This window comes from Diorhabda carinulata, chromosome 5 (assembly GCF_026250575.1).
Source record: "Diorhabda carinulata isolate Delta chromosome 5, icDioCari1.1, whole genome shotgun sequence".
Lineage (NCBI taxonomy): Eukaryota > Metazoa > Arthropoda > Insecta > Coleoptera > Chrysomelidae > Diorhabda > Diorhabda carinulata.
Window position 1 is genome coordinate 8,851,583 of NC_079464.1, and position 25,279 is coordinate 8,876,861.

At 31.9% G+C, this 25,279-nt stretch overlaps 2 protein-coding genes across 2 annotated transcripts in view; both read left to right on the top strand.

Moving 5' to 3' along the window:
- The window catches only part of LOC130894642 (GILT-like protein 1), a 28,490-nt gene extending 12,565 nt beyond the window's left edge, over positions 1-15,925 (top strand). Inside the window, exons 2-4 of the mRNA XM_057801565.1 lie at positions 8,685-8,816; positions 11,581-11,854; positions 13,089-15,925. Coding sequence (XP_057657548.1) covers positions 8,685-8,816; positions 11,581-11,854; positions 13,089-13,333 — 651 coding nt within the window. The 3' untranslated portion in view covers positions 13,334-15,925. The remainder of the gene's footprint in view (positions 1-8,684; positions 8,817-11,580; positions 11,855-13,088) is intronic.
- Positions 15,926-19,954: 4,029 nt separating this feature from the next.
- On the top strand, positions 19,955-24,134 carry LOC130893923 (dynein axonemal light chain 1). The gene is made up of 3 exons (XM_057800379.1): positions 19,955-20,206; positions 21,493-21,690; positions 23,890-24,134. The coding sequence occupies exons 1-3, from the start codon at positions 20,011-20,013 to the stop codon at positions 24,054-24,056; spliced, it is 561 nt and encodes a 186-aa protein (XP_057656362.1). The 5' UTR covers positions 19,955-20,010; the 3' UTR covers positions 24,057-24,134.
- Positions 24,135-25,279: the final 1,145 nt, after the last annotated feature.

Sequence of the window (25,279 nt, forward strand, 5' to 3'; positions counted from 1 at the left end):
ATATAACCTTTATATTTATTATAATCTATAACAGTCAAAGATTTGTACCACTTTGCTTTAATGTCAATGGTGATGCCTGATTCAGATTTCTTGTAAAATCATCTGAAGCAAAAATATACTCGTAGTAATTGAAAATGTCGTAAGATGCTAAAATTCTTATGTCAAACCTATACTCATTAACCAACAAACATGCTTTTTATGACACCTCGAAGGGTAGAGTGGGGAAAAGAGATCAGCACAGATGCTGCCAGCATGCGTTATTCTGTTATTGGTAAAACAATTTGAGTATCTTTGCCATTTTGCACAATAATAACCTTTGGCGCTAAAGTTAATGAGATTTTTTACGTTCAGTTACTCAACATTCTAATGCATATTACTCGATGGAGAAACAATATTTGCGTTTTTTTACTGTCCATTTGTCTCAATTTATTGGCTCCTTAGGCTACACCTACACCCGATCCGATCTGACACTATTTCTTCCAATCGTCGAAGATAAACTAAAAACAAACATTTTAACACAGATGTCCATAGTCTTTCTTTACTCACGTCTCTATCTAAAACGGCCGTTTAAATATGTATATATATATATATATATATATATATATATATATATATATTGTTTCCAGACGGGTATCGGACACTCAACGTTACAACAAACTAATTGCGAGAATTCAACTCCTTCATACCTCCAAGAATATAATAAAAAATTTTTTTTATTATTTCGTTGATATTTTTCAAATTTATCATTTTGATTCCGCACAGGTTGGCTTGTTGTAAAAAAAACTTTTTCCAAATTAAAATCATGCACCAAAACCTTCCTCTTACGCCTCTTCTGAAGAACGTTTGCTTTCAACAAAACCAAACCTGAAAACTCGTTTTTAGGATCACTTATATTGATGCGATCTTGAGTTCACAAACTAGATCGTATCAGTCGGGGTCGAGACGCATTTAGGTAGAATCTACCATTGATTAGCAATAGACTATAAATGAATCTCTCATTGGTTGCTGCTAATCGCTGCTACGTTTTTCACAAACATTGCTAATCGCGGGTAAATTTTGTCTCTCTGGGGATACTATGCGCACTATTGCCAATAGGAGGTAGGATTTGCCTTGACGTTGCTAATCAGCGTATGTTTTGTCTACACACGTATTATTGCATCATCTCGTCTTGTGAGTCGTGCATTTCTGTTTTATTTTTCGCGTGGTGTAGTCAGTGGAATCCTCGGTAAACTCTGTAACTTCTTTTTAAACTGATCCTATTGCAACTGAGGCTAATGACAAATACTTGATAGCAGTTTTGGTATAAGTAGATAACGCCAAGGAAAGGGATTTTTATGCAACGCTTGTTGAAAGTGAATCCATCAGCTGCTCAAATAATTTAAGTTTAAATGAAATAGGCTTAAATTATGAAAATTATGATGCTGTAAATAAAAATACTAAAACACTGTCAGTCCCAGAAAGCAAAAATGCTAATGATAATGAGTTCGAACATTTCCTAGATGCACGAGAACAACATACTAAGTTTGGTACATGTAAAGTACTTTTCGACTGCAGCTCGACCAGCAACTGGCAGAATAATAAACTCAAAAAGCAAAAGAAATCTTGCTTTCAATGTAAATAAAAATGTACCAAATGCGAAGTCGCACTAAACATAAAAATGTTTCTGTAATAATTTAAAATGTTTTGTATAAATAATAAAGCCTGTATTGTCTATCAGCAAGCTCATGAATGAACGTGCACATGCTTAGATAAAACATACCGCTGATTAGCAACGTCAAGGCAAATCCTACCTCCTATTGGCAATATTGTGCATAGTACTCCCAGGGAGATAAAATCTATCCGCGTTTAGCAATGTTTGTACATAACGTACCAGCAACATTAGCAACAACCAATGAGAGATTTTAATTTATAACCTATTGTTAATCAACGGTAGATTTTGAGCTAAACCTTAAATTAAATTGGTCGGAATTTTCTAGATTTTGGGAAACTGAATACGTCTAGCAACTCTTAACAAAATTACGGCACCGATTTTCGAAATTTTGTGCCCCATTATTAAGAGACAGAAACTATTGAGAAGTCTGTAAATATTGAAATAATAATCAACCGAGAACGAAGATAACGTTCATGATCGCGATTTTTGAAAGTTAGTTTGAAACCAAGAAGTATTTCATGGATTTATATACATGATAATATTGATAGCACGAACGACAAATCTCTCGTTGGATTTGCTTGTTTATAAGGCGAGTGATGAAATATATCCATTGAAACTTATGTGGCAAATATACTTTCATCTCGCAAGATTTTCGAAAATTTCCGCGCCTGGAATGTAAATTGGATTGAATTCGCACTGGCAAGTTCGAGCACTTTTTTTATATACATCGTCTATATAACGAATTTTTGTTTTAATTGAATGCTTGTACCGTTTTATTGTTTTAAATTGATTTGTTTGTTATTTTTATATCATCCAATCAACTGCAATAAATTTAACATAAATAGAACAGCATACATTTAGAAAATCATATGTTTATTGAGTTTTAAAGGAAAGTGAAAGTAATGTGAGTAAAAGTCAATATTTAGTTGAGCCACTTTAGCCGCTTTTAAAGGTTTAATTCTGCGCCGCACGCTACCAATGCAAGATTGTACTGTAACCTACATTTGAAGATGGTACTTCTACACATAAATAATTTTTTCTAAGAGCTGGGTTTTGTTGCTGATCACCTCTTTAGCTACTACTCTTTTTATTAGACCTGATACATTTTCAATTCAACATAGGGATATTTTCTTCTGCCAAAAAGGCTTAACAGACCAAACAGTGTGACAGGGAGCTCCATCTTGTATGAAACTGAAAAGTTTCCCATTTGGAAACCATTCTTTGAGCTGCGGAATCAACCGATTTTGTAAGACTTTATTGTACTAATCTTGTCTCATTATTGACGGCCCAGTCAAGATGATACTTTGTTCCATGCTGAATAAGCACATACAAAACTTCGAATATGTTTTCAACAGTGAAGCTCACCTGTTAGTTATTGTTTGCTTTTGTTTTCTTGGAGTTGAAAAGTATTACTAGTCAACAATATTTCTATGAAATATTATTCAGAAGAATTGAATTTATATTCATGCGTTGTTATTTGAGGATATTTGTGGTACTAGAATGGCATAATGAATCATTCCATTATTGAATGTGATTCATTCTTTATTCATCCATTGTTAATACAGGGTTGTCCATTTTCAGTTTATTATGTATAGGTGGCTTGATAGACCCATTAGAAAGAAATACTTCACATGCCGTCTGTGTGTAATAAGTTTTACTAAATATATTGACCCTAATTCAAGTAAATAACCCCTAATATATTTTTCCAATTAGTTTATTGATACAATGGTTTGCAGTTTTACAATTAGATACCACATTTATGGCAAGGTATTGAAGAAGTACCTGCCTCATTCAACGATACACATTTTTGAAGACCTCCAATTAAAGCAAAGAATGAAAAATTTTTGTAAAATTCAATGAAACGAGGAGTGATAAGAATGCTTCAAAGACTAGAAGACAAGAAATAAGCGACGATGCAAAGTTAGATATTTTACTATCATTAGAAAACAATCCTAACTCAACTACAATATTGCCTTACAACGAAATCTTAGTCGATTGTGGTATAATTTTTAAATAAAGAGAAACTGCACCCATATAATATTTAACTTATTCACGAACTCTCGGGAGATAATTCGGACAGACGTTTGGAAGTTTTTGAAATCTAAATGATGCATTGTGATAATAATAAAAATTTTCTTAATAATTTTTAGACGAGGTAACGTTTTCTTAAAGTGGTACAGTGAATAGAAACAATTATTGCAACACACCCAGCGCCACCAAATAATTTAAATATGAGTAGGAATCAGCAGAAAAAGATTCATTTAACAGCTGAGCGATATTTGAAAACACTTCGTATGAGTGCTTCCGGGCCGGATTGCGGCTTTTCTGGATTCAATTATAGAAAACTTGAATCACTGTTTTTGGTTCCAACAAGATGGTACACCATCTCCACGTATGGTGTTCGAATGTTCGAAAGTTTCTGGGAAAAAAAGTGGATTAGAAGACGTGTATCAACGGAGTGGCCACCTAGGTTACCTGATATTAACCACATTTTTCTGTGCGTACATTTAAAAATTAGGGTTTAAGTTTACCGACCAAACAGTTTATAAGACTCAATGAATTAAACATCAAATGGCTCCTATGTTAGATAATGAACGGGACACAGTTTGAACGATTTCAGTGAGAAATAATAATTTGGTTTAATACACTATTTAGTTATTGAAAAGTTATTGCTGAAATTTTATTATTATTAATGACGTTATAAATTTGACTTTTTTGATGTTGTATATTTTTAATTTAAGATAAAAGACGCGTAATTAAATGAACAGTTTTAAATTTTTTTTCAAAAATAAACATTGTACGTTTCATGTATTTTGTGAATTGCTCAACATATATCCCTATATATCTCGGACTCGGAACTAATGCCTTTAACAGTAGGCCCGATAAATTTGTTTCATAAAATGATTACACAATCCGGCAACAATGCATAGTGTAATAAAATGCTTGTAAAATAGAATTTGAAGGTAAACTTCTAGATTGTTGATTTCACATTATTCCAATAGGCGTGAAACTTTTGATAATAAGCTTGGAAAATTTTAAAAAAGTATAGATTTTTAAGAAAATGAATACAATTCATTTTTACAAGAATAATGGTGTTTATTTCAAGACGATTGGATTAGTATTAAAAAACTTAAGAAACTTTTCTATAACAAAATTTCCTCAGCCCATCCCTTTCTAAGATATCATCCTTAAAAGGTGGTAAGTAAAATTGAGTTTTTATCATTTTTTTGAATTGAGCCCTTTTTGTACCCCATTCGTTTATTATAACTTCCGTAGTCTTTTATCTGACGCAAATAATCTTGTAGCCATCTAACTATCCTTGACGATTCGGTTATTGCCATCCGTTTATTCAGTTTTTTGTGTTTAAAACTACATGCTGACAAAACTTGACGCAATGTTTCTAAACTGGTACAATTGTATTTTGGATAATCCACTACTTTTAGCTGTATTACTTCGCAGCCCTGTTCTCCTTATATAAATTATAAATTGTCCTACGTATAAAATCTTAACTTTGTCAACTGATTTCAGTTTTTCTTTACATGTTTTTCGGTTCCGTGATTTATCCACAGCAACCCCTTTCGTGACTACTCGATAAATGGAAAATTCATTCACTCTAGTTAATTCAGCAATTCTTATTATGATTGTACTATCAGATTGCCGAATATTTTCCTTTTGTAAACATTCGAATATATTTAAAATTTAAAAAACTTGCTGTGTTAGTATATCTAAATCTTTATTATTAAATTCATAAGTCCATGGTCTAAAGAACGTCAACGTCAAATAAATATATGAATTAAATAAATCTCATCAAGCCAGGCCACTGCTTATCGCAGACTGTCTAGAAAGAATATTTCAAAGAAATGGTGTATATACGCCCTCCGACAGCTTCGGCCAATAGAAATTTACGATTCGATGTTTTCATTGGTGGAGATGATGAGACCACGTGGACTGACGGTTTGTTAGATGTTTACCTAATTTTATATGGGGGGTAAACAACTGATTCAACTAGTACAAAAAATATTTTCAATTGTTCGAGTATTAATTTGAATTGGTTTTTGTGAATTTTTCTAACTGTAAGAGGTGAGATATTGATATATCTTACCTCTTGAATTTTTACAAATACCTTCTAATAATGTATAGTTTGCATGAATAATACATATATGTCCATGAACTTTCCGTAAAAAGTTTCTAAAATAAAATCAGCATCCATAATAAGAAATTATCATAATGATTCACTTTATACATTTGAAGCAAGTATAATTTAGATAATTATACAGCGACTTAAGACGTGCGGTTAGTAAAAAAATTACTAAAATATCATTTAAAATAATATAATTTTCACGTTATTCATATATTAAATCTGCTCACTGAAGATTATTGAATAATCGACCACAAACTTCTCAGGTGAGCCATAGAAAACAAATTGAATTGATTGAGAATTTTTTTTTGCGAAGGCGTTGGAAATATCACAAAAAAATCTATGTGAATTCCATATTCATCATTTAGTTATTGGAGAATTGGAAATAAGTTGACAGATGAAAAGTGTTTGTATCATGAAAACAAGTCCTACCATCAAAATAGTCATTTTTCTGCGTTTATTTGGAATCTGAACACCTTGTTCACTGGTACTATCCCAAAACTCACAATTACACTATTTGACGCGGTCTCTGAAGACGCTAATTTGGTTATAGAAACGTGGTATGTAGTAGTAACTGTATATAGTGTGTTCAGTACGAATATTGCAACGGATCCAGAAATTCCTAATTAGTGCTTAAAATCTAATGAATATTGTCAAATATTGGAGACTACTGACTGTGTATATAGAAAATATTTTACAGATCCAGATCCAACAGGGATGTCTTACTAGACAAGGAAAAAGATGAAACTTCCACTGTGTTTAACTTTTTGTTCATTTCACGAGTTTGCAGTGAATCTAGGTTTTATTTTAATTGCTTAAACTGCTTCAGTAAAGCCTGGGAAATATTCATTCGAATGCGTTTTTGGTTCAAAGTAAGCAAACGCGCACCCAACGCACGGACAGCTCACGCATGCATAATACTTCAGTCATCATATGGAAAATTCGTTGTTTGTTCTTGAACGCCCTAAACACTTGTTGTCAGTTAATGTGATATGGCCACCTTTTCCCAAAATTTTATGGTCGAAAAAACAAATATTTTCAGAAAAATATTCACAAGAATACACTTTGTGCAGTTGTTAAACAGAAAACAAACGTCCATACGCAATATTATATCTTCAAACTTTTATTGATAATTGCTGATATCTTGTAAGAAAATATATATCTTCATCTCTTATTAGAAATTCACTCCTAGGTAGAATCTATGAGAGGTGATGGATATTTTTTATGAGATTTGAGCAGTGTACGATGAAAACATTATGGACGATGACATGATCATACCAATGTGCATAATAAGAAACGTCGTGGTCTCTATTCTGTCATTAACGATGATTTGGTGGTAGAATCTCTACGAAATTGTGGTGAGATAATATTTGCTCAACAACTTTAGAGTTATTATTATCATCTTCATTATTATCTATGAGTTCCGTCACCAAACTTTGGAAAACTGTAGAACGTTGAGACATTGATGTCCATTACTCAAGTATCTGCCAAGCAATCCACAACCACACTTGTAATCAGATAATATTTTAGTAAACCACGCATATATGGTAGAACAGGACCTAAAAGAACTAGGCATCTGGAACTGGCGGAGAAAAGTATAACGTCGAGAAGAATGGAGGAGGACAGTTGTCCGGGAGGTCAATGTTCTTCAAGGACCGTAGCGCCAATTGGGTAGGGCCATCCACAAATCAAACTGCGTAATGGAATCATGACTATGGGTGTCATTAATGGCCACTTTGGGATTTAATGTGGAATTATAAAAACAATACAAAACATCGTAGCAAGATATATTGTTCATTGAGTCTGCCTAGGTATAAAAGAGCTAACGCATTTAGTTTTTCTTGGCTTAATATCTATCATAAATAGTTCTTCACTTTTATCAAGCAAGAAAAGCTTTAGTGCACAGTAATTCAATTTTTATCGAATTACTTTTAATTCTGTAAAAATTTCTAAACTCGTGTAAACAATAAAATAAAAAATTTGCCGCCCCTTCAGATTGATTTTTTTTATTCATAGATGAAATAGCTAACCCGACTGTACTATCTATTAAAAATATCATTCAGAGAGTATTTTAAATACAATAATTCGCTCTGAATCACAATTTTTCTTAACAGTTACCGTTTGAATTGGATCAAATATTCACATATTAAGTAATAGAACAATTAAAAGTGTATTGAACAACCTATAATTAAAATGGTTTATAGTCATCAACATACATTATAAAATTATAAACAGGTATAGGTTGTAATGTTTGTCCTTTAATAACAAACAGTAGCAAACATTGTTGATAACGTAGTAATTTAAAAAATGCAACGAGAAAATATTAACCTTGATAACTAACTATAGTTACAAGCTTCTTATATAATTATATTTAAAAACTACAAACAAATAATGACATCCGTAGAGGAAATCATTTAATTTTTCCTCCATAAATATTACGAGATGTGTCTATCATATAAGAAGACAGACGCTGCAGAATATTTAATTATAAATTATGAATAATTAATTTTATACATCTCTCTTATATCACTTGATTGTTTAAAACAATGCTGAAAGTCTCTGAGCTACTTCATAACGTATGCAGCTTTCTCTTTCACGACTTCAAGGGACTCAAATTATGTTATTCATCAGTCTCTTCACTAACTACACTAATACAAAGATTGCACTGAGGATAATGTCTTCCTGAACTGCATCAGGAAGCTGAAATACTGTTAGAATTGTGATGGAGACTACTTTGACCGATATTCCTCGTCGATGTTAAAAAATAACAATTGAAGATAAGAATGCTCTACACAGACGTAGAAATATTATCATCGATATTTATTTAGCAATTGTTTTAAAAACTACAAAAAATGTTATTTAAAAGCTGTGTTACTAATGAAATTTTTTTTTCAGGTTAATGTATCTGTTTATTATGAATCACTATGTCCGGATTCCAGGAAATTCTTCACTCAACAATTATATCCATCACTTCGAAACCTTTCAAGTTATGTCAATTTGACACTCGTTCCTTATGGAAAATCAACAGTGAGTACAAGTTTTTTGCTTATTATTAAATTATATAATTATTTTAGTTTTTCAATAACTTTTCAAAGGTTTGAATTATTCCGTTCAGTTTTTCTAATATATCCGTTTTTTCTCTTCACCACTGATTCCTCTACATAATAGTTTCTCCATGTATCTACAATTTCTTATCGCTGTAATTAAGTATTTTTGACTCTAATTTCCTTTATTTTGATTCTTCTCCTTCCATATACTTTTTTTTATTCCTCTGTAATTTATTCAACATTTATTGTATGCTTTTCTAATCTATTCTCCGAATTCTGTGCATTTCTGCTATTTCTTTTATTCTTCAGTATTTTATCATTTATCTTATACCTTCTTATTATTTCTACTACAAACTCTGTGAAGTTTTGCTATTTCTTTTCTTCTATATTTACTGATAAAGTGTTCTTTAGTATCTTTTTACTTGATGTTATTTTTTCTATATGTTTTATGCATTTCTATGATGCAAATTTACTTCCAGTTATTGGTTTCCAACTTTTTCTAGTTTTTGTATTCTTGTTGTTGAGCTTGCAATATGTAAAATATCACACTTCTGGCGATTCTCTCTTCTGCAATAAAAGTAATTGATAAGTGTCTATTTTTAATTTGTTTGCATTTTTATTTTTTACCTATTTTTTCAACATATGTACTTAATTCGATATTTATTGCTGCTGCTCTCAATATTCGCTTTAATTGTTTTCTTCCTCTTGGTCGTCTATTCTTTTTCATTTTCTTTGATGTTCACTTTTAATTACTACTGCAACAGCCTGAAGCTTTTGTTCTTGTGTACACTTAGCTCTTCTACCGATACTAACAATCAGATGAGCTCACTGTTTTATATTCTAAAATTCTCCTGGATCCGTCTCTGCTACTTGTAGATTTTGTGTTCGTTACTAATTTTTCAGAAACTGATTCTGTTATGCTTCACGTTGAAACAGTTTTTTCTTAATAATTTTAATAACATTCAATAGTTCAAATATTATTTTTCACTCGCCTTTAAGTATTTCCAAACAAGATTTCAACATAATGCTTAATGTATACAGGATGTCTCAATATAGATATATAATCTGGTCGTTGATTTTGTTAAACGACAACATTGTCGTGGCTATTTTTGTGGGGTGTGTAAAGTTTCATATTTTGATATTTGGACAGCTTGTATATATAATATTTTATGTTATGAGAAACCAGCAAACTAGTTATTAAACAAAAAGATGATAGGTAAATAAATGTTTTGGAGTTGAAAATAACGCTTATAAGCAGTTTTTTTTTTGGAAAATCGTATAATAACGATCAAGTACATCCTCACCAACTGCACACTCTAGCGCACAGCATCAGTTTGCTCTGAAATCTAATCTTAAGAAGACGCTCAACTGTTTTATAGAAATCGAGAAAGTTTTTGAAAGTTACTTAGCCTATCGGATCACGTTAAATTGTAACAAAATAAAATAAATGGACAAAATTGACAAAATGAGGCAGATAAGAATCTACTTTATATAAGTGAAGGCCATAATGAACGCTCAGAAAAAGTAGCTATTTAGGTACGGCAAAATAATGTAGAAGGCTGGACAATTCAAGAAGCAAAGTTTGTTAGAATAAACCGGCAAATGTCGAGTACCCCTAAAAGGAATAAAAGATTTTGCACTAAGTCATCAGTAATGTTTAAAGTAAATCTTGATTGGATTTAAAGGGTTGTTATATAGTCATTCAAATAAATTTATTTTTTTCTTAACTTTCTTGTTTTTTATTACAATATGATTGGTAAGAAATCAAAATTTGACAGTAATGTACAACTTTTCACACTATATAAAAACCTTAAAGGTTGAAATCAGTGTTCTCAAAAAAGATTATATTAGAAGAAAAATCGAGTATTGATTTTTTTCTATTAGAGGCCATACATAAATTACTTTACAGGACTTTTGAACCCTTCCCAGTCCTTACCACATGTTGTCACATTTTTATAAACCCCCTACTGATGTGACGTCATACAAGTGTGTCAAGTAAACTGTAGAAATATATATATATATATATATATATATATATATATATTAAACTGCTCTGATGAGACGTAATAACGTCGAAACTAGTCAGTAGCTCCGCCCAGTAGGTGAAAAGTAGAAATATTTAATTTGATACATTTTACACACCTTATTTACCATCGAAATCTATATTATCGTCGACTACGCTAGATTTTTACCTGACCAATGGTACGCAGTTGGAAGTGAGGATGGCGCCACTTAGCGTTCGTTGGGAAATGTTTAACTACTTGTACCAATTGCGATGCTCTTTGACGTTGTCTTCAGTTCGGGTCTCAAGCCCGAATGAGGGCTGTAAAACTGCTCTGATGAGACGTAATGACGTCGAAACTAGACAGTAGTTACAGCCTCTCCTTGCAATTGCGAGCAACTAGGGAATGTTAATATCGACAAAAAGATCGATTTACATCACACTCTTCAGAGGAGTTATAATTCAATTTGTCGAGGCATTAGCCAGTAAAGTAGTTGTTTTTCTCCTTTGAGACTGCGCCGGTGCATGTGGTAGCATAGAATAGTAAGAAAGCAAGCGAGGACTGCCGACAAATTATTTAAACAAAACCCATTCAAAATTTGGGTGTGTCACTCGCAGCATAACGCCGCACTAGAAGTTGTGACATCTCAAAACTTGGTCCTTGTCACATATTGTCACATTTCCCCATTAACATGTGACGTAATTCATGGATGACCCCTTATAACCGAATCTTTTTTTGCAGAGTACTTTCGACATCACGGACTGGCAGTTCCAATGCCATCACGGCGAAATAGAATGTTACGGCAATAAAATCCAAGCTTGCGCTTTGAAACTGATCGACAAAGGCGAAAACTCCCAAAATTTAGCATTCAATGAAGTAGCCGTTGGATATATCAATTGTCTTATGGATCGAGCTGACAAAACAGCACAAGTTGTTTTTCCTACGAAAGATTGTGCTTTAGTGAACCCCGTATCCAACGTCCAAGATATTGAAAATTGTGCAAACCATACAGACGGTAAGATTTTTCAATGAAAATTAATAGGTTAATTAAGAATTTATTGTCTAGATTACGATGTAACTTATGGCTTATTATATCCAGCGATGCTAGATTTTGGCATTCAGTACCAATCAATGTTACCCCAAAAACGGACATTAATCGTATTTTCATAAAACTTTGGTTTATGACATAATCAAGGAAAGATCCAACAGATAAATATAGTTGAAAATAGAAAACTGCGATATATTGGGCATATATGCGCAATAAGAGCTAATATGTCCTTCTGCAGGACATCGTATATGAAACAAGAGAAAATTGAAGGAGAATATTTTCTAATAATTCTAGGAATGGCGAGGATTTTTCAATCCTGATTCCCTCTATTAATATGCAGTATTTTTCCGCTTAGTATGAGGAGTTTGATTAGTTGGTCTCTTTACATTCATATGATTAGAGTCGTGCCTTTTTGTTTTATCTTTTCCTACCGTATAAGGAATTCTTATTAAGGTTCAGGCTCTTTCACTTGTTGAGTGGATTCAAGCTTGGTCAGGTCTTCAGCAATTTAATTGATCCTGACTCCTCATGTCCAAAGCATCACTACTATCCTATCGCCAGACAGTTCAATGAGTCCATTGTAGCATTCCAAAATTAGATTTGTTTCAGTGATCATGCATTGCAGTGCATCGATGAAAAGATGAACATAGTAATGTGGTTATTATTTGCAGCACAGTTTGCTGCAACAACTACGCTAACTTGGTCTGCTTAGAAGAAAGAAGCGTGCCCTCCCAGATAAATGATGTTTACTTCACATCCTTCGTGCCGGTATACTCCTGCTTTAGCCAGTTCACCATTTTGGATCCACCCGTATAATAGATTTATTCATCTTAATGCCAGTTGACTTCATTTTGGCCCCTTTTCGGTGCTCCTTGTACACAGTAGTGCGCATTGACTGACCGCAAAAAATTCTAATCTGTAAAGGCCAGAAAGCCGCTATTTCAGCTATTCGAATAGGCAACAGCTTTTCCGAAAGATTTCTTTCGGAGTGGGTTTCCTACGATTTTCGTGACCTTTGTAACAGAAATTGTACCGATTTTTCAGCGCATATTACTTATATTCGGAAAGAGCCAGAAGATGCGACGTGTTAAATCTGGAAAGTAAGATGTTATGCTATTTTCAGGTTCCATATCGTTTTGTAAACATTCCTATTCCTCAATTTTTGTAAGTTTGAGATGATTTAAACTATTTCTTTTTTCAGCTTCTAATTATCTTTCCATTATGGGTAAGTTGACGGATGCCGTCCAGAAACCATTAAAATCTGTTCCGACGATCGTTTTCAACGACGAATTCAAACAGGAAGATAATGAACTTGCCCAAACTAATTTCGTACAGGCACTTTGTCAATATATTAAAGGTGAAAAACCAACTGAATGTTCCAAAGCTAATGCAATTACTTTTAGCATAACATTAGTAATAATATCGATATTGTTTAATTTCAATTAGATAGTTACTTAAGGTGTACAATGATCGTGGAAATCTTGCATTTCATAAAATTTATTATTATGAGGTGATAATCACGATTTTAGGTCAACTCAAGCGACTAATATTCTTGTGCGTGTACATGTTAAATAGATCATAAATTATTTTTGCTAATATTATATATACTGACTCTCATAAAAATTGCACCACCTAAAATTTGTAGAACAATGTTATTGAAATTTCCATAAAATGTTTATTTTTATGAAAGGTAAATATTAAATTTGTAAACAAAAGAATTTGTGCAACTTTTCCAATGATTATTCATTGAATTTGATATGCTGCAGGTGGTATATCGTTACAAGATCATTGAATTCGTAGACATAGAAAGATCTCATCTGGGGTGTTAAATCACCAAAACTCTTACCGATCGCATCCAGTACGTGTTCAATGGCTCAATGGCAGAAAAAGCAGCGATTAGTTTCTTCTAAAGACGTGTTGCAACACTTATCCAATGAAAGCGAATTGTATCTTGATGGAAAATTGTATATTGTAAAGACATGGAAGCGCAACGGATTCCAGTACTTTGACAATGTAACCAGCCGTCATTGAAAACCAAGGGTAATATATCATATTGCACCTCATACCATCCTCGATTCTTTTGTGGGGTTTGCTGCACAAATAATTCAGATTTTTACGTTCTCTTTCACGTTACGTTAAGTCATGTGAGGGGATGAGAAAAAAATGAAAACATATAAGGTTGTATTCGATAATAAACAAATGACATTGACATTCTGGGTTCTTTACATCTCATATAATAATTTCTAATTAATAAAGTTGTTGAAAATCTATCCTTGGGGACCAAAAGTCTTTACCAACGAGATTTGTTGAATCACGCCATCAGACCATTTTGGTCAACATCTCCATAATGTCGTGAAGATCAAATATGTGGTTAATCTTGTGATAGAAAAAATGCGCATGTTGATTTACTCATGACATTGTACTCAAGTTTCAAAGAAAATTGTGGAAAAATAGTTTGGAAAATTGGCAGGTTTAATTTATTGCTACTGAGAGGAAACTAATGGCTGGAATTTATTGCAATTTTAATAACCATTTTGTTGCATTAAAATAAATTTGCAACAAATTCTAACTATTGCAGTTTTTATATGAGTCAGTATATGTACACACGATGTTGTGATAAAGAATCTAAGATCATTTTTTCTCCAATATTCTTGAAGTGTCAAATAAAATCGCGTGAATATTTATTTAGATATGATGAATTTATAAATTTTCCTTTAATTCCTTTTTCATTTAAAAGAGTAGTTATTACCCTCTATATTCACATAAAAATTGTGAAAGTTTTTGAAGAATCGGTTATTTTCATTAATAACTTCAATTTAAAATAAAATCATTCCAAAATAAATTATTGAATTTATATCTTAATGTTCCAATATTTTCCCCCCAAAAAATTAAAACTAATCTCTTCAATCATCTGAATAATTCCATTAACCTCCCGGTGGGTGCGCCCCCTTTTATGACACCAGCAGCGCGTTGTACTGCTTTACAAGTTTATTTCATTTAAAACCTTCATATGGATGTTCATTTTTACATGTAATTCCGATAAAATAGATTATTTACTCTTACCTTAGGTTTTTAACAATGGATTAACTGAATTATACTCAAAAATCAGCTCCTCGTGCTTGTTTTACTGTAGTTTTGTTTCTTCTTTGTTTGATCAATATTGTAATTACAGGCACAAAATTTATTTTATTACTAATTAATATAAGAAAAACAAGTTTTGTTTGAACAACATTTATTGTTGTTTATGACTAAACCACGGCAGATTTTTTTCTGCTTTCTTTTCTATTGTGTAAAGGTTGTGGCAGGGGTGGAATAATGAGGGGTGAGAACTCATGTTAATCCTTCAGGTGTTAGGGAAAACTGAAACAAAACACCTGTAGCACTCAGTACAAAGGCGTTCCCGTCGGAAGGTTAAGTTACGTTAGGCTATTTTTATTTGTATCTTAACAAGGTCAAACTAGTCCAGTTTAGAAAAAAACTAGTTTACTCTACTTTATGTTAATCACGACTTGTTGCATCCAGGCTAAACTAGTTTATCCTACTTCTGATTGGATACATTATTCTGTCCTAGGAAACATTTCTTCATACTAATATCGAGTAATATGGTATACAACAAGAAACTTCATAATATATAAATGGTAGAAGAATAAATCTACATTGCTGATTAAATAACTGATTTGTGACAAAATTCCGCTTATTAACTTTTCTAAAATCTGCTATTAATAAAAAAATGGCTAGTTTATATTTTTGAATTGTATAAAAATATCAAAATGAGAATTATTCTACATATTATGTGAATTCTATTAACAAATAATATCTACTATGCCTTTATGAATGTGACTGTTGATAATGCCTTGAATTTATATATATATATGTACTTTGAATAACTTACTTAATAATTATATACACCATTTCTGTATTTTTCTTATTAATTTTAAATCGCACGTGTGAATATCAATATTTGTATCTTGCTATGAAATCTCAAATATATTTGATGGTTGGTAATTGTATTTTTCAATAAAAAGCGTTCCCTCTGAATATAGTGTTTCTCTTAATCCAGATAATTGTTTTTACTAAAGACATTGTTAGACTTCTATCATCCATTGGATGTAAAGAGAAGTATACAATAATACTGCTTTTTGCATCGATTATTTTGCTTCCGTCACTAGAACGAAAGTAAGTTTGTAATTGGATCCATATGATCTCTCTAAAGCTCTGGACAGAACCTTTAAAATAACTTGAAAGACTGAATTGCACAACCAATACGCTCAATTTGGAGGAGAGAAAAAGTAGAAAAAATGAAGTCTACTTCAATATGTAATAATATCTTTTTTTTCCGATAACTTATTCTGTCTATACTAATTCCTGCCTTTGTAATTTAAATTGTTTTTTGGGCTTAATATGTTGTCGGGTCTTTTCTTCTCGTCGGATGAGAGTTCCAGTGTCTAATGTATTCTGTATTTTGTCACCAGAAAAGGCAGACGAAATGTCCACACAAGCTGGGTTAATGCCATTTATTGGACGGGAACTAAAGAAGCCACTAAATATTGAATGGAGTGCAATTTTAAGCTATGGTGAAAGAGCTCACCAAGTCAAAGAAAGCGAAACAGTTCACATTAGAACAATGGGCAAAATTCGCGATAACTAAAGACAGGAAAACGGTTAACAGTGGTGCAAATCTATTAGCAACTACAAGGAACTTCATGATTATGAAGGAAAACTAAATCTACATTAATGATTCAATAACTTTGATTTGTTATAAATTCTGCTTATCAATTTTTTCAAAATCAGGGGTTAATAAGAAAATCGCTAGTTCATATTTTTGAATAAATATCAAAATGAGAATATTACTATATTTTATTTGAATTCTATTTACGAATGATGTCTACTATGCTTTTAGGAATGTGACTGTTGATCATGTCTTGAAATTATATATGTGCTTCGATTGATTTACACAATAATTATATACTTTTTCTTCTCTTTTCCTTATACCTTTATAGGTGTCGGATGAGCGTTCCACTGTCCAATGTATTCTGTATTTTGCGATCTCTATTTCTCTTTTTGGGGAGAAAAGCCAGATGAAATGTCCACACCAATTGGTTTAATGCTATTCGTCGGAGCGGAACTAGAGAAGCCACTAAATATTGAATGGAGTGCAATTTTAAACTATGACGAAAGAATTCACCAAGTCAAAGAAAGCGAAACAGTTCACATTAGAACAATTGGCAAAATTCGCGATAACTAAAGACAGGAAAACGGTTAACAGTGGTGCAAATCTGTTAGCAACTACAAGGAACTTCATGATTATGATATAAAACTAAATCTACATTTACGTTGAATAACCTACTTAATAATTATTTACACAATTTCTGTCTTCTTATTAATTCTAAATCGCACGTGTTATAAATATTTGTATCTTGCTATTCTTCATTAAAAAGCCTTCCCTCTGAATATTTTATTTTTGTTGATTCAAATAATTGTTTTTACAAAAGCACAGTGGCGCCACATTTCAAAAAAGCTGCCCAAAAATTAAGAGAAGTTTTCAGTTAGGTATTTGTCTATCGTAAATTGGCTAAAGTGATTGCTAGTGAGATAGAATCAAACGATAATAGAGCTCCAACTGGAATGTTACCCATAGAATGCCAGAGTGAAAGTAGCATCCGAGGGAAGCAGTGACTGTGTGTTTCGAGGAGAGAAAACAACCCTCGTTTTCAAGAACGTTTGTTAATCAAACTCTTGCTCAACTTTTTTTGAGTTTTTGTAAATTTGAAATCAAATTCGTAATCAACGAATTATATTTTTCAATAAAAAGCGTTTCCTCTGACAATATCAGACTTCTATCGTCCATTGGATGTTAAGAGAAATATACAATAATACTGTTTTTGAGTCGACAAATTTGCTTTCGTTTCACGATCAACAGCATATTTGTCAAATTACAGTTTTATTCATATGCCATCGCTAAAGCTTTGGAGAGAACTAACTCTTCTTTATGATAGCTTGAAAGTTGTACAATCGATATGCTCAATTGAAAATGTGAGGAAGTTGATTATAACAGAAGAGGTTAAGAGGTGATCACCTACAAAACCTAGCACCTAAAAAACATTATTCATGCGTGGAATCTCCATCCTCAAATGCAGGAAACAGTAGGGTAAGGCGGAGGAATAGCGATCACTTAAGCATTGATCCATTTTTCAATTTATTTTAGGGACTTACGGCATAGGTAATAATTTATTTATAGTGGACTAAATATATATATATCAAGCACATTATCAATCATGTGTTTCATATTTTTCAATCATTTTATAAAACCCTTCATTGGCGGCTATTACCCTGCGGGACGGGTAATGGCGGTCTACTGTTGGGGTATTATCGGTCATTCAAAATTAACACGGGTTTGCTTCTAACATAACGTACTCACTCACTCTACTCACTCTATTTTTCATAATGCAATCATAACTAACCAAAACATTTTTAACATTTTCACCAAAATTATCCCTTTTGTTAAAATAAACTCCACTTTTGTCCATTTTCCTTTCAATGTGGTTCTTTCTCTGTGTAGTCTACCTAAGTTAAAAATAAGTGGATAATGAGACATTATTTTACAAACAAACTAATAATAAGATGTCTTATAATTTCAAATGGGGAATACCGGACACTGAACGATATTGTTCGCATAGAATGATTGCCACAACCCCAAAATAGGTATGGGTATCGATGGTTCGATGTTATCTAAACATTATCGATGGTTTTAAATAAACATCCTAGTTGTTGAAAAGCTACTTCTATTAATAAATTTCAAATTAATCAAGACTAATTATTTCATTATTTGAATTCCTTCCCATGAATAGAGAAGGTTGTGGAATACAGGTGTACGTTTTGAGTGAATTCAGACCGCATGGCAAAAAAGAAATAATCGATATCAATGCCCGAAGAATTTTCTTTATACTTTAATTCCCCAAACGAGAAGATTCAGCAGAACCCTCTGGCTTTCTGAAAAATGATTAACGACACTTACCCTACTATTTTTCAAGTAGTATTCAATAGCCTTTCAGAAGATATGGCTGTGCAACTTATTTTTCTGCATGAACTAGATGACAAATTTTGGGAAATTTAATACCCAATATTTTTGTTTCAAAATTTTTATCTTTTTAATATTAATTGATCAATTGTTCTATATTGTTTTTAATTATTATTAAAACTTAAATTGTATAATTTATTTCTTTTTATTATTAAAGTTTGCTTATAACTTTGTTTTCCTTCTAATTATTTTTGTGTAATAATGAGTAAAAAATTACAGATGATTTTTAATTAGGTAATACAGCTAAATACACATTAAAAATGACTGGGTTTTGTTTTCGACTTTAAAAATTAATTTAAAGATTTTCTTTACCAATGAATTTTAGGAAAACAATAACTTGTATTTACCTATCAGCTATTACGCAAAATCAGAAAAATCGGTTAATTTACAACATTTCTTTCATATTTTCATTAAAATATGTTCTTAATTATTTTTTTATTCTTTTTTTGTTCTTTTAGGAAAACATGGATGTTTCAAAACATCGATGATTTTCTTCCAATGATTATCAACCATCGATGTTCACTAAATGAAAAAACATCGATGGCCAGGTATTGTATATATTTCTTCTCACTATTACACTAACTTATCACTTATTAAAGATGATAATTCAGTTAATTCATATGTATATTATCTCCGCAATTCATTTTGAAAAACATAAGCATGTTTTTTGGTATCAGTATCGAGTTACTATAAACTAGAAGAGAGAATTGATGCCATTATTAAAATATACGTGATATAAAAATGTTATTTGGTTCAATAATCTTTTTTTCTCAATGTACAATTTCACCTATGGTACTATCCGTAGTGTTATTATTATAAATGGTATTATTTTATTGTGTAATACAGTCTTGATGATCTTTTTTTCTCTTTTCCCATCCTCTGTGAATATATGTAGATCATAGATATTTATAGTTATTACCAATCCATAATGATAGAATGAGTAATAAGATTTACCATGTATGTTTATTAAATCAATAAGCAACTTCCCATAGAAACTTGTTAACATATAGGTTAAACGTCGTGTCAGAATAAATTTAAATAAAACATGTCAAAACCAACAACTATAAAAGATGCTATAAAACGATGGGAAGAAAAACACCCAGATCAAAATATTGGCGAAGCTTTGGAAGTGGGTTTTCAGTTCCAATGGCCACCCATCGAAAAAATGGATAATTCTCTTTCGGCTCTAACTAAATGCGTTAAGTTAAGCTTGTCTACAAATATGATCGAAAAAATAGCTGGTGAGTACATGATATTTACGAATATTGAACGCTTTTTCATAATTACCACGCTCTTTTTGCATAATGTCGATTAAAAAAATGCTTGGTTATAAACTGTAACCTTATATTTCCTGGCTAGAGATTCCCCAGGACTGACACTCGCTGTAAATCAAAGAATAAACAACTATATTTAGATGGAGTCAACAGATGCCATAAATGAACATTACTGGTATAAATAACTCCTAAAATAACAAAACGAATAAAATAACATATAATTAATACCTTTGATGAGGTAATGTCATACTTACGTTTTTTTGTACTGGTGATGGAATATTCTCTTTTTCTCCTCTGGCAAAAAAAGAAGAAGTACTTCAAAAATTTCTCATGCTTAATTACACTCGTAGCTAGGGACTATCTATTCTGTTGCTATGACAAATTGGTAATTGCTGTCATTAGTATTGCTACCTCTAACTTTTATAAACAATTATGAATGTCATAAAAAGTGAAATTAAAAATAACTTTCGACCGGCTAAGAAGAAAAATCGTATACACTATCGTATACTCGATCCTGCTTGCTTCGCCTCGAGCATCATGACGAGCAGGGCCGAAAATTTAACTTTCGGCCCTTGTAGTGTAATATACTCTTCGCCACTTCTTTTAAACAATTTTCAACTAGCTCCCTATCTTGAAACGGATTCAGTTTTTTCTTAAGATCTTGCGCGTAATAAAACTGGATTTTACTGCTATTCAGTTCTTTGACTTTGTCTTTTCGTATATTCCCAGTGAAATCGTTGTATTTTGAAGTTGTTTTGTTCCATAATGCCTTCTGATATTAGATATCTCGCTTTCCTCTTGTTTTCAATGAAAAAATATTTGTCACCACAGGTCTCTTGATACACTTGTCTTCGATCCTAGAGACATAATGCTGATATTATTTAATGATACATCCTACAAAAAACAAAAATACTGTACGCATTGTACCCAACTAACCTTTCACCAACAGAACTCTGAATGCGACACAGTCGAGTCTTATTCTTGGATAATGAACTAATTCGAAGCCTTGTCAAGCTATTGCGGCTCGAAAGGATGTATTTGGATAATGACATGTAACTCTTTCTAGCTCGGACTTAAATACGCTTTGATACCTAGAGACTTACCAGCTCTAACGTGAGTCTATACATTATAGGTTAATACACGACATGATAATAAATGATTGCATTGGTTCTTAGTCACCTAAACACTACAATACACCAACCATAATTAATATTAAGATTTTCTGTGTCTAGCTGGGAACTAGTTTATTTTAGGTATTAGCGCTCTGAAGAACTTGAAGATCTTATCACTGGCGAGGAATTACATCAAATCATTTTCTGGATTGGAAGGAGTGGCTGATACATTAGAAGAATTATGGATATCTTATAATTTGATCGAAAAAGTCAAGGGCGTTGCAGTTTTGAAAAAACTTAAAGTATTATATATCGGAAATAATGTTATTAAAGACTGGGGTAAGTATATAGTGCATGGTTTCAATTTCGAAACTTACCAAACTCTATTTTCGGTCCCTATAAAAAATTCAAAAATATGCAGGAGTTTGCCACACTTATTTGTAAGGGTTAGAATTTATAGGTTGATTTAAATTACATCAACCGTCTAGCGACGGAAGACAAAATAATTGAAACCCTGAATGGAAATAGGGGTTGAATACCTTTCATATAAGTAGCTTATTTCATGCCAATAAACTACAATTTCTTGGAAGTGATTGAGATATTTTCAAATCTAGTTGTTATTATGTAGGACACAAATTAATAACTATCACTTTCTTTTTACCAAACTTTAATCACTGCAAATGGTCTTGCAGGAAACACGTCTTCAAACAAGACCAATTAGATGTTAAAATTAAAGATAGAATTGTAATAATAAATATAATCAATTTCACTGAAACTACATAATAACCTCCATCATTTACATGAAACATTGAATCAGGCCATGAACATTACTTGAATACCATCGTATAACTAAGAATATATTAATGGAAGTTGTTTAAAAATAGTATGAATGAGCCTCATATTAGCATAAAAAAACTTGCCAAGTTTTTAATAATAGAATTACAAATCTTTGTAAGTGCAAAATGTTTCCTTGAAAGTCAAAATAAAAATTACTTAAGACTATGACTTTTTCATATTAATTGTAATAAAATAATAGACATTACAGACTAATGTGATTATAAAAACTTATCATGACACATGACACATAGTTAATCTTGTAGTTAGGAATATCATTTATATTACTTATCCCATACTTTACCGCAAATATTTTTTATATTAGTTGCTTGACATGTAAATCATTTTAGTTTGTTTTCAGTCAAAACCTTATTAGGTTATTATTATTAGAAAGATTATAAACGCTAAAAGAGAAAATACTTAACTGTAACGGCACGTATTTATAACTCAAAAGGGAGTGTTCATATGGTCTTGGTTTTTAATTGTTACTTGCTAGGCTCATCTACTATAGCAAGGCCAAATTTTTAATTGTTCGAGTGTTCCTTTAGTACCATAAACAATTCATTTAGAAAAAATATGAGTTAATAAGGTTATTGACTAAAAATTTAAGTTTTGGTGTGGGTGCGTATCTCAATTGTAACGTAGACGACTAAGGTCCACGAAGCATGACATGGCACTGCGATCGACTCGCCGCCATGTTAATGGCTTTGAGTTGCCCTCAAAGGAACGTACCTCTCCATAGTCAACCCAATTCACTATTACCAAGAAAACTGACCAAAAGCTTGAGTTTGTGAATAGTTTGTGACGTTAACATTATTGATTTTTCAAGAATTTTAGGATTTTCTAAGTAGTGACTTTTTTTATGAAGCAAAATATCCACAGTGCATAGAAATCGTTTACGTGACTTTACAAGAGGTTGTATAGTTGGGTTACTTGAAGCTGATATATAATTAAAAAACAACGTGCGGGCCATCGTAAACCGGTGGTTTGAAGAGCATTTGAGGATGATTGGTGTACAGTTTTAGCCAAATACGAAGTTTTGGTGTTTTTTATTTACGTATACACTGGGGCTTACCCCTTACAACTGAATATAGCCGTAGCTATCGGCTTTGTTGTAAAGAAAATTCACCGGAACCAGCAATAAAATCAAGTCCTTCTCGGGGACAAATGAATATTGTAACAGATCACCATTAGTTTCCATTTTATGTAACCTGACGGTCTGGCGTTATGGTGAAGAAGTTGTGGAACAATGTGTCATTCCATATCTTCACATAATACAAGACAAATGAAATACAAGGGTAAGCAAATCTATAGTATCCATGGATCAACATCATATTAATAGTTCACCTCGCTTACCAATATCTGTCTATTGAATACTATTGAATATGTCCTGGACATGACTTGTCGTAGGATGTTGATGAAATTTGCAGTTTTACCTAAAACTAATTCATGAAAATGTGGTAGCTTGGAAAGAAATTTCTTTAGAAGATATCAAATGCGCCTAACAAAAAATGTTGGTTGATATGTGGTTTACCTACTTTTTCAGTCAGTGTATTTTAAAAAATAATCAAAAGAAATATATGTCAGTTTGTATAGTAACTGAAAACTATATGAAAAATACAATCTCTTATCTCTCCAGGAAAGTTGAAGATTTTTTCAACCGCACGTACAATTCATATATTTTACTATGTATATTCTTTTTAGGAGAATTTAATAAATTATCCGAATTACCAGCATTGGAAGATTTATTATTTGTTGGGAATCCCCTTCACGAGAATACTGATGAGGCCGTTTTTAGAGTCGAGGCAGCCAAACGCTTACCAAATTTGAAAAAATTAGATGGAGAACCTATACTCAGAGATGAAGAATGAATGTGTTCACAAAATCAAATGAATTTTATATTAATCTATAACTTTATTTATTAAACTTTAAAAGTTAAAATTAATGAATTCAGCGTGTTTCTTGACGGTCCTAAATTGACATTTAAAAAAAGATAAAATAAGCTAGAAGATTTGACCGTGTGAAATTTTTTTACAATTTCTGCTGAACATTCGAAAAACAGAAATATATCAATTACAAATAAGGAACAGCAAGATAAACAAAGGTAATATTCGTTAAAAATTACAATAAAGTTCTTTTCTGTTTCAGCGGTTCTGTTTTTGAATATTCATATTTTAGTCTCTATTTTGATATTCATCAGAAAACTGCCTCCTTCAAAAACCTCTTCTATCTCGTCTTTCAGAGAATACGTATAGAACAAGTGGACCTCTGTATAGGAGTATAAATAAATGTAATATACGGGTGTTTCGGGACTTGATGCAAAACATTCGGGAGTGAGTATATGACGTGAAAATAATGCTGTTACATAGAAAACATTTTCTCATATGACCCCTCGTTTCTAAGTTATATGCCTTCGAAGTTGTAAGATCAGAACATTTATTTAAGTATGTTTTCTAAATTTTACATTAGAACATTATGAATTGTTAATGGATGAATACGTATGTCCATGAAGTGTGTTTGCAGAAGTAAATAATTCTACACTACTATCTGAAGGCCAGGAGTGGCTCATGCCCAATGGTTAACAATCCCGTACAATGTAAAGATAGCAGAAAGTAATTTTTCAATTGATTTTTTAACAGAACGGTACTCTTAGTTTAACTCGATAAAATTTATGGTTTAAGAGATATGTAGATTTTTAGATGATTGTACGTGTCAAGAAAACCGTTCGCTATAAAGAGACATTTTGAAGAAAATTCTCATAAATTGAAAATACTTACAGGAGGTATTTGAAACTCAATTATGTTAGTTAATTAATTTGTAGGTACTCTTTCATTCATTTTAGTGAAAATCGAATTGATTGTGAGATGGTATTTACAGCAATTTTTATATTACGTCATTTGAAAATTGATAAAATAATAAATTGACCAACATAATTCATGAAATTTCTTGTTCAAATTGTCACAAAAGACACATTGGTCAACCTAAAAGGTCACTCACTAAGCAGATTACAAGGACGGTCCCAGAAGTATCTGGCCAAACAAAGCAAAGAAAAAATCTTGGAAAAAAATTAATAATTAATTTTCCAACGTACTCT